This window comes from Maniola jurtina, chromosome 4 (genome assembly GCF_905333055.1).
Source record: "Maniola jurtina chromosome 4, ilManJurt1.1, whole genome shotgun sequence".
Taxonomy (NCBI): Eukaryota; Metazoa; Arthropoda; class Insecta; order Lepidoptera; family Nymphalidae; genus Maniola; species Maniola jurtina.
Window position 1 is genome coordinate 15,827,223 of NC_060032.1, and position 10,121 is coordinate 15,837,343.

General features: G+C 38.5%; 1 protein-coding gene and 1 non-coding gene across 5 annotated transcripts; one reads left to right on the forward strand and one right to left on the reverse strand.

Moving 5' to 3' along the window:
* Window positions 1-2,776: 2,776 nt before the first annotated feature.
* Window positions 2,777-8,818, forward strand: LOC123864873 (dual specificity protein phosphatase MPK-4-like). Of its 4 annotated transcripts, none has more exons than XM_045905596.1 (9): window positions 2,777-3,097; window positions 3,190-3,297; window positions 3,672-3,803; window positions 4,429-4,528; window positions 5,212-5,447; window positions 5,913-6,061; window positions 6,228-6,431; window positions 6,964-7,153; window positions 8,557-8,818. In XM_045905596.1, the coding sequence occupies exons 2-9, from the start codon at window positions 3,195-3,197 to the stop codon at window positions 8,658-8,660; spliced, it is 1,218 nt and encodes a 405-aa protein (XP_045761552.1). In that variant the 5' UTR covers window positions 2,777-3,097; window positions 3,190-3,194; the 3' UTR covers window positions 8,661-8,818. The 4 variants fall into 4 exon arrangements, with proteins under 4 accessions (XP_045761552.1, XP_045761551.1, XP_045761553.1 ...); XM_045905595.1 differs by having other exon boundaries at window positions 2,777-3,078; XM_045905597.1 differs by having other exon boundaries at window positions 2,777-3,012.
* Window positions 7,662-7,865, reverse strand: LOC123864985. The gene has a single exon (XR_006795871.1). It is a non-coding gene; the product is annotated as a small nucleolar RNA U3 (small nucleolar RNA).
* Window positions 8,819-10,121: the final 1,303 nt, after the last annotated feature.

Below are 10,121 nucleotides of genomic sequence, written 5' to 3' on the forward strand. Positions count from 1 at the left end.
ATAACAAATATTCCATCAAAATTCCCGTGATAAGGATATGGTGTGACAGGATTATACTGGTGCCCTGGCTCCCTAACCTCTTCAATTCTACCTGTTCTTTCGTAAACCTAACAATGTTTCCTATGAGGAAGTTCTTTAGGTTTTCTTGACTGGAAACAAAGCATTCAGTAAGAAAGGACAGGTGAGAGTTCGTCACTACGAAATGGCATAGAATGTAGAAGAACACATTTCACACACACATTAATTTCAAAACACGTCTAAATTACCTATCCATTTTATTGACCCAGTGGGCCTATACTCTGACAGAGGAAAGTCTTTTATATCGCCTTTTCGGATGCAGGATTTTGAGCATATTGCATGAAAACAAATTATGCAATTGATCTCATTTCGGATTCATTGCAATCGGGTGACATAGCATTTTGTTTGATCTCGTTCGAAATAATGGGATATGATGCCTCAGTGGTAACAATAACAAGATGTTATTATGACTTAAAAGTTTCCAGTTGGAATTTTTTTATTTTATTTAGTTTAGAACCGTCCACAGTTACACACTCAAATTATAAAAAATATTCCTTAAATTTCACAGCTCTCGTGTAATAGTAAAATAAATTAACATAATTATAAACTCAACAGTTTCAGGTCTCTGGCTGAGGCTAATATTTCACTAGGACGCCATGGCAAGCTGCCGGTCGCGCAACTGTGGTGTCTAAGCTATCAAACAAGAAACACTAGAGCAGACACTAGAGTGAGAACAATCATCTCCTTCATTACAGTTAAGACATGCGAATGACATTGTAACGCAGGGAGGGACGTCCCTATGGTCGAGTGAGTGACACGCCAAAAACCTGTTACTTAGTGGTTGCAGCATCAGTGGGTGATTCCGATTCGCCGCCTCCAAATTGGTTGGGCAACCAAGCGGACACCAGGTGAGGTACGTTACAGAGAGCTGTTCATTGAGTGAGTAGCGCAACTGGTTGCGCCGCCACTGGTATCCTAAGACGCCATCGCCACGAACGAGAGAATCGCGGCTATAGTCCATATTATACCACCGATACAACTCTTAAAGGTTCACAGGGCGATACTATCGCTAACGGTAGTAGTTCAGACTTGTTGCAATTCCCTCGTCCATTGAGATGGCGCCTTAGGGCCGGCGCACATATGGCGGAGCGCAGCGCAGAGCATTTTTCACAGTCAAAATATTATCGACATTGTCCTCATTGAAATAATATCTAAGTATAATCAATAATTGTGCATCCGTGCGCAGTCCCGCGCGTGCTCGCGCGTTCTCTGGTAGAAATTCACGTAATGTGTCACGCGATTAGAAAAAATCGCGGGTATGCTCTGCGTTGCACTCTGCCATTATGTGCGCCGGCCCTTATAGTTAAGACAGTAAAAAGATGACACTATTTCAATTTGCATGTTAACTACTCATATTGCAACGAGTAACGAGTTAAATAAGCAAGTCATTACTTAAATTTCGACATGTTGCGGAAAATTGTACCTACTCGAAAGTTATTGAAGCGGACTAATTTTACACCGAAATCGTTTGGTTTCCGTGATATTTTCCTTGTTACAAAATAACGCACTAAATGAATTACCCAAGAGTAACAGTTTGAAAGTCCATTAATCTAGTCCATAAGTTTTAAAACCTGTGATTTACGAATTAGTGGAATAACTCTAAGTCTAAACAATAGCCGCATTTCTGAACTTTCGCAAATAAAGCTGCACCAAGGCATATAGGTAAGTAGGTACCTACTCTATTTCAACGTTTGGGAATTTCGTATGGATTTTCAGTAGTTATGAGATTGCCAATCTTGGTTTTAGTGCGGACTCAAAGTCCACTTGGAACGGTAGAGCACTTGCGAAAGTGCCTCGCAAATTGCTGTGTCACCTCGATTATACAATAGGTATAAGCATGCGTAGAAAGTGAATTCTCTGAATAATAAATTCAATATTCTTGATAAAAATTGCTTTTTATTTAACTACTGAAATAGAAGCCTAGTAATAGCCTAGTGGTTAAAGCATCTGCTTATATTCGAGAGGTCGGGAGTTCGATCCCGGGCACGCACCTCTAACTTTTGAAGGAAAACATCGTGAGGAAACCTGCATGCCTAGAGACAAGAGTCCTAAGAGACCTGTGCTCTGTAGTCTGTAGTAAGCTGTAGTGTCTGTAGATGGATTGATCATGATGACAGAAGTAGGCATCAAATTGGTTTACTTTTTTTGTAGCGGTGATTTATGGGTGTTTGATGCCGACCTCCTATACTTAGGAGGGTCTGAATTTCGATTTCATGCGCTCTAACTTTTCGGAGTTATGTACGTTTTAATCATTTAAATATCTCTTGTTTTTAAACGGTGAAGAGAAAGCATCGTGAGAAAACCGGCACCCTGAAAGTTTTCCTTAATGTTCTCAAAGGTGTATGAAGTCTTGACAATCCGCACTGGACCAGGTAGGTGGTAGACTATAGCTTGACGTTTTTCATTCTGAGAGGAGACCCGTACACAGCAGTGAGCCGGCGATGGGTTGATCACGTTGATCATGATGAAAGAACTTATCGCGTAAGTTAACTTTGTTTGGTGATCTAGGAGGGTCGGAACAGAGTCTGATGTTCGATTCCAGGCTCTCAAAATATATTCTAGGACTGGTAATTTGGTGACACCAAGTCTAACAACCGAGAATGCAGAGCTGCGAAAAGCATGCATTAAAAAGTTTAAACTGTCAGCGGCTCTGTATAGTCTGTTCGTTAGTCTATGGGTCTGAGCTGTCAAGCTTGAGTTGTCACTGTCAAATTAGAATCAAATTCGCGCGGGTGAACGCGCTTATTTCATTTTCCGAAAGAAATATTTATTTAAATAATTCGTGATAATACAGCAGTCTTGCCATAAATTTCCAACAATATAAATACAAACTCAAATTGTCATGAAGTGAAGGAATTTACAAAAGCTTCCGGGTTTTAAGTTTTTAAATTACCTTTTGCAAGTATTGATTTTTCTGCCTCAAATACCTCAAAGGTTGACTGTTTACATTTTATGCTGGTGACGAAAAGAGCGTTTATAGAGTTTTTCTGAATATACTAGGTATTTAATGTGTTTTATGGTCGTAATTAATCTTTGTGATATTTAAAGCAGTTTTTGAAGTACCATTACTTATGTGTTTTATGGTGGTATTTGAAGTGACTTTATTTGCAGTTTAAATGGCTAAACAAATAGCTGACGTGCAAATCCATGCTTCTGACGAGTTAGAAGATGATAACTTGGACGTTAGTGTGGACCTCATTGATGATGGACTCTATTTAGGTAAGTACTTAATTAATTTTACAAAATCTTTTCCTTTAGATTTGGCAATGTTTCCTTCAATCTTACAGCCAGTTTAGCAGAAATTTTATTCCTTATCCCTCTCATAAAAAAGTTATGTATTCTGTTGATAATTGTAGATAATTTTTTAAAAAACTACAAGATTGTTAAAACCTAAATCCACTCTGAAGTTGCAGATTTTTTTAAGAATATTTATTGTATATTTTTGTACCTATTCCTACTCTCCAAGGGTCACTGGTAGAGATCTCTTATAGAGATAAATGCTTTCCTGTCCACTTCTTCTTTCTTTTTTTTTTCTTTTTTGTTACAACTTTCTGGTACAAATAAATGTAAATATAATAATATTTGATTTCCAGGCAACTTGGCTTGTGCACGAGACTCCAAGACCCTAGAACAGCTAAAGATAACTCACATCCTCACTATTGACTTAGTGCCATTGCCTAGAAGCATCTTAGAGCGCTCCACTCTCACCTTCAAGTATATTAAATGTAAGAATTTTACCTATTTATTTCCTTAACCATGGACCTATTGAGGAGTTTTCATCCAGGAGACTGCATATATACAGCTTTTTATCCTAGAAATTAAAGGATTCCCAGGTTAAAAACTTAATGTGAACTAAATTACAGGCATTATCATGTAAAATAATAGTTTCTTATTATATAGTGTAGAGTCAGGGAGCGATGTAGAGAGAAAAACGCGTCGAGAGTTGAGACGTAGTGTATTTGATTGCAAGATAGATTTACAAGATAGGGGTACTGTACTGGTAACCGTCCGTAAAGTGGTGCCGGTATTCCATCTGCCACTACGTACACTGTTAGCCAGTATATATATCCCTAGTGTCTCGAAAGGTCCGGTGATCCGTACACAATCGAGTGGTGGACTAGGCATCGAACATAGGTTTTCACATGGATTTATATAACGAGCGATACATAGTAATCCCGCGACTTATCGAACAAGTGGCGCCATCTAGTTCTCTCTTTGGAAACTAACTTCGTTACAATAGTATATAATATAATAATAATAGTACATTACTATTTGTTGGTGGCCATCAACAATAGTTATTTATCACATAATGAGTGTCATACAACATTGTTTTACTATAATGTTTTTCAGTGGCTGACGTGCCAAAAGAAGACCTTATAAGTCACTTGCCAGAGAGTAATGACTTCATTAAGCAAGCTGTTGCCAGCGGAGGAACAGTTCTTGTGCATTGGTAAGGATTTTAAGACTACTTAAAAAACCGGTCAAGTACAAGTCAGACTCTATCATACATAGAAATTCATATGTACTGTTAGGTGGAGTTGTTGATAGTCTATGCGTGGCCTAACTCCCTCTGACGTTCTACAAGAGTCTATGGTACTCTGTGCTCTACACACTCTCTGGTGACGCGTAGAATGGGAGTGGCTGTTGTGATATAGTTGTAAATTAATAAAATAAGGAAACAGTCGAATAAAAGTATATTAAAGTACATACAAGTGTTTTTATATCTATTAGTACCTACCTTTTGACTTTATTGATCCAGTAAATACAGCAGGTGGATTTCAGAAAACCTGCATAAATCATATTACAACATTGTGATTGGTTGAATTAATGGTATTCTTGCTCACTATTGGTTACAATGCTGCATTGTAGCCAATAGTGAGCGAGTGTCAGTTGATTCATCTACCAATCAGAGGTGATTGCAATCGCCACACTGTAGCTGTCATTTCAAACCAGTGGTAGATTCATTTGACCATACATTAAAGTACTTATAAAAGTTTGATTGTATTCAAAATATTTTTATTTTATTTTACTGTAATCAAGCCACAAGGCAAATTGGCTGTGACAGACGGACAGACAAACCAACACATGAGTAATCCTAGAAGGGTTCTTTAAAGAATGGAAACCATGTTTCAGTTACTTTGGCGTATCACGCTCAGCGGCCTTCGTGATAGCATACGTAATGGAAAAGTATAGCCTCTGCTACGAAGACGCCTTTCTCCTGGTGAAGGCGAAACGTCGCTTCATCGGCCCAAACGTGGGCTTCGTGGCCCAACTGAAACTTTTTGGGCATATGGGTTATACCATCAACAGGGATGATCCGAGGTTTAAACAGTTCCGGTTGAAAATGGCTGGTCAGAAGTTAAAACAAGGTTAAATCAAAGTCAAATTGACTCAAACTTCTTACCTTTAGTCACCTTTAGTTTTAAGTTTTCCTAACTAATTATTATCGTCAGTTGTTTGTAAGATGTAATGGTGATAATAATTAGGTAGGAAAACTTAAAACTAAAGGTGACTAAAGGTAAGGTGAGTTTGAGTCAAATTCAAACTCATTCTGATGTGTAGGTACATTCGATTTCAGTCCGTTAGGTTGCGCTTTTCTGTGCAAACAAACTTTGTCGATCTGACTTATCATAGTATTTTACCTACATTAAAATACCGCGATACAAGATGGCGGCTACAAAACAGCTGTTCTGTTGGGCGGCTGAAAGTATACTACTGTCTGAAAATTGATAATCCCTCTCACATTGTGTCTAAAGAAGTTTTGCTTCGGAAATTTAAAATGGCTAAAAATCTATTATTATTTATTATTTACAAATTTCGTCCTTGTTTTGCAGTCAAAATCCTGCCTCAATTGTTTGCGGACCTAGTAAAACCAGATCCGGGTCTCATCCGGGAGAGACCAGATCCGATCGTGTACCGGTGCAAGAAATGTCGCCGCATCGTCGCTAGCCAGAGCAATATCATTCCACACTTACCCAAACAGGTAACAAACTAGATTTTTCTGCCGTTTTAGGATTCCTTAGTAAATTAAGGAATCCCTATAGCTTCGTCCAGTCTTTCTATGTTACAACCATTTTAACAATCTAATGATTAAAAAGAAAAATATGTGTAATCACATATTTTTTAAGTTACAAGTTTTTAATTAACAGGTGAAGATAGACCTGGCCAAAAAGAACATCCGTCCCCCGCCGAGCAAGCTGACCGGTCTGACGTGCGCCGAGAACGGCCAGCTGCTCATAGAGAAGCTCAAGAGTCTCGCGTGCCAGATCATGGACACCAGCGCCGAGCGCGAGGACTCCAGCGACGACAGCGCGGGCAAGAGCTGCCCAGCCAGTGAAGAGGGACCCAGCCAGGTGTGTTATATTGATCAATCAGCCTGTTTGTGTCCATTGCTGGACTAGGCCTTCACGAGAGCGCGTCATCATACACGGTCTTCCGCCTTCCTCATCCGTTCACTTCTTTCTTTTTATTTATCATCATGATCAACCCATCTTCGCGCGGCCATAGTCTGTGTTACACTAGCCAAGTGCGGATTGGCTGATAAGGCACACCTTTGAAAACATTATGGAGAACTCTCAGACCAATTGTGTCCCCAGAGGTAACACCAACCCGGAGAAAATTCATCATATTGCTATCCCTGAATGTAATTAAAGTAAAATTTAAATTATAAATCCTTATCTGGCTTGTGTTCAAAATTCCTACCACCTAAAAAACCTGATTTGGTTTGTCTGCAAAAGTCATGCACCCTAAAAACCTTATATGTTGTGTGGCTTGTTTTCAAAATCCATATGTGGCTTGTCATCAAATCCATGCATACTAAAAATCTTATTTGGCTTGTCTCCACAATTCACGCATTTTAAAATATCTTACCTAAAATATTTCCAGGTGTTAGATGGCTACAGTGAAAACAACATGGTCGACGCCAGCATAGTACCGCGAGATGCGCCAGAGATCTGTCGGCTGATGTGGTTCGTGGAGCCGATGAGCTGGATGAAGGACGTGCCTCGCTGTCCGCAGGGCAAGCTGCACTGCCCCAAGTGCCAGAACAAGATCGGCAGCTTCAGTTGGGTCATGGGTGAGTATATACACGAGATCTGTCGGCTTTTTGAGCAAATAAAATAAATATGGTATGGCTGGCATATGCCACCTATAGAAGCCCCTTAAAAATATCAGATTAAAAACATCCAACAAGGAGATAAAACTAACAAATATTATGCAGTGCTATTGTAATTGAGATATGCGCTAGGATAGGATAAGTATAATTGCTGAGTCGACGTTATTACGACCGAAACATTCAGGAAGCGATAACGAAAACTACATAGTATCGTGAGTGTGTGTAGTGATTTGGAACCCTCGTAGCTTTAGTTTTAACAGACGTAATTAATTATCACCACTATATCTTACAAGTTTAACAATTTCGACCATCAAAAGGAGTACAATTGTACCTACTTTGAATAAATGATTTTGACTTTGACTTTGAATGATGCGCAAACATTTATTTTTTCAATTGATTATGAGAAAATATTCTTCCTATCGTTCCCAAAGTTTTAAGTTAATTTCAAGTTTTATAAGGTTTCAAAAAGGCCACTCAGAAAGCGACAGTATCCCACGCCTGGCCCCGAGAGGCCAAGTGAACGATCATCGAGGACTGGAGGCCTGAAGCCCCCGCCCGTCTCACGCTCAGGACACCGCGCCACAACTCATCAACGTGACCTGTACAAGGCTCTACATTAGTGTGTGTCTTGTTAAGAACTTACTATAGAAATGATCCTATGAAGTAAGGTCTTAACAATCGCTGGTAGTATGGACAGTGGTCATCACCCGTGAATGAATCTTCGTAGCGCAACGTTGTTTTACTCTTTCGAAGAGTAACGCCATCTAGCGGTAGTTTGGTAAACCACTTGTCTGAACTAGAATCTATTGCGGCGTCTGCGCAGGCTGCAGACCGAGGTGTTCCACTTGTGCTCTGAGGCGATTAAAAATCACTACTGTGCCCCTTGAAAATTAAAATTTGTTGGCTTGTCGATTTGTCCTTCGCCGCAAGGCGTGATTTTTTAGATGGATGGAAGTCCAGTCTTCCAGAGTAGAGTCTGGAGCCTAGAGTATTATCTAGACTACTTTTTATCTCAGAAAATAAAGTTTCCTTCGGTTCTTAAAAATCTAAATCCACGGGGGCACCAGCTAGTCACAAATCAACAGAAATAATTATTTTTACGTTGAAAAGTTAACAAAATGGTCAAACACAGATGTGCCTTGAACACAAATCACCTAATATATGCTGAAAACGCCATCTATAATATAGACGAATAATTAATTTGTCATGCGCTTGCGCATGAACGTTATAGCGCCATCTCTTGACAACAAATAAAAATTGGGCTTTCCTTAAATGCTTTTATCCGTTGGTTTTTGTTTTCATTTCTACATTATTGAATGATTGGATATTTAAGGTTTTTGATATAACATGTATTTTTTTTTCAGGATGCAAATGCCCCTGCGGTCAAAAAGTGGCCCCCGCGTTCTACCTGGTGCCTTCAAAGGTGGAGTGGTCGAACATTGTACAAAACGTACAGGTTACTGTATAAATACAGGCGTTTGATATTACATGTTGTGTAGAAATCTGTGGCGCTATTCTCTTCCATTGTAACTCCATTTTTCAAAATAGGTTATACAATTTTAACTCCAAATAGGATTTTTAATTTTTTTTAATGAAAAAACAAAGCCAACTCCGGATTTTTGTATCGGGTCTCCAAACTTCGAAGCCTTAGGGCCATAATGATTTTGTTAGTATGTTCCAAGGGCCAAAACAATTTTTCTGCCCTTAACTATATTTCTAGCTAGACTAGATGTGGCAAAGTGCGCGACCTAAGCAAATATATGCTTTTTTGCATTTCAATTACTTAATGTTATTTATTAGTTACCTATTAATATGCTTAAGCTTATGCTTAGATACTTCAGTTAAGTTTTCTGCGTCATCATTTCTGTGGTTAAGTTTTACCTTGCAAATAACTAAAAGCGAGTAGATATCATTATTTGTGTTTTCTTCCTCAACTTATCACAGCTATAGTAACAACAATAAGAAAATGGCTGTCGCGGGCCAGATTGATGACACTAGTTTTAAGCTGATGGCTCTGGCGGGGCCGGATTTGTAGTACCGTCGTAGTTTGGAGTTTGGTCGTAGTTTGGAGACCCCTGACTTAGAGTACAAATTTTGTACTCCATGAAATATCAATGTAGCATGTCTATATAGCTATAATACCATTGGTCGGTGCCAATTGAAGTACATTCGAACTTTTATTTTGCCTGTTAAAAGTAGTCTATTCTATAGTATCTATATATTTTTATTGTTTAGAGTTAGAGAAGCTATTATAAAAGACAAAAGATGAGATTTAGACTGTATACAAGTTAGATGGACTATTGGTGCTTTCAAAACATGTATAATAAAATGTATAGTACCTAAATTAAACTTCGTTTTGTACAATGATAGTAAAATTTGTTGTTGTGAAATTTCTATAACCAGTGTTACATAATGTACAATGAAAATAAATATTTCTTTCTTTCCCGTTGTTTTTGTTTAATACAATATAGTGTGCATTTTTAGGGTTCCCGTACCCCAAAAGGAGAAACGGAGCCCTTATAGGATCACTTTGTTGTCGGTCTGTCAAGAAACCTATAGGGTACCTCCCGTTGACCTAGAATCATGAAATTTGGTAGGTAGGTAGTCTTATAGAACAAGTACAGGAATAAATCTGAAAACCGCTAATTTGTGGTTACATTATTTCAAAAAACTTCAAATGTGTTTCAATTTTCAAAGTAAGATAACTATATCAAGTGGGGTATCATACGAAAGGGCACTTGTACATTCTAAAATAGATTTTTATTTATTTTTATGTATAATAGTTTTTGATTTATCGTGCAAAATGTTGAAAAAATACCGGAGTACGGAACCTTCAGTGCGTGAGTCTGACTCGCACTTAGCCGGTTTTATTTTTAATTTCTACGAAAATCATGTAGTGTCAATAATCCTAGAGCATTTTTTTCAAATC

Bases quoted from the DNA above. Each gene is read 5' to 3' on its own strand.
- LOC123864873 (XM_045905596.1), top strand. From the start codon at position 3,195: ATGGCTAAACAAATAGCTGACGTGCAAATCCATGCTTCTGACGAGTTA. The intron at 5,448-5,912 runs GTTAAATCAAAG...CTTGTTTTGCAG, and splicing joins TGGTCAGAAGTTAAAACAAG to TCAAAATCCTGCCTCAATTG. The intron at 6,432-6,963 runs GTGTGTTATATT...AAATATTTCCAG, and splicing joins GTGAAGAGGGACCCAGCCAG to GTGTTAGATGGCTACAGTGA.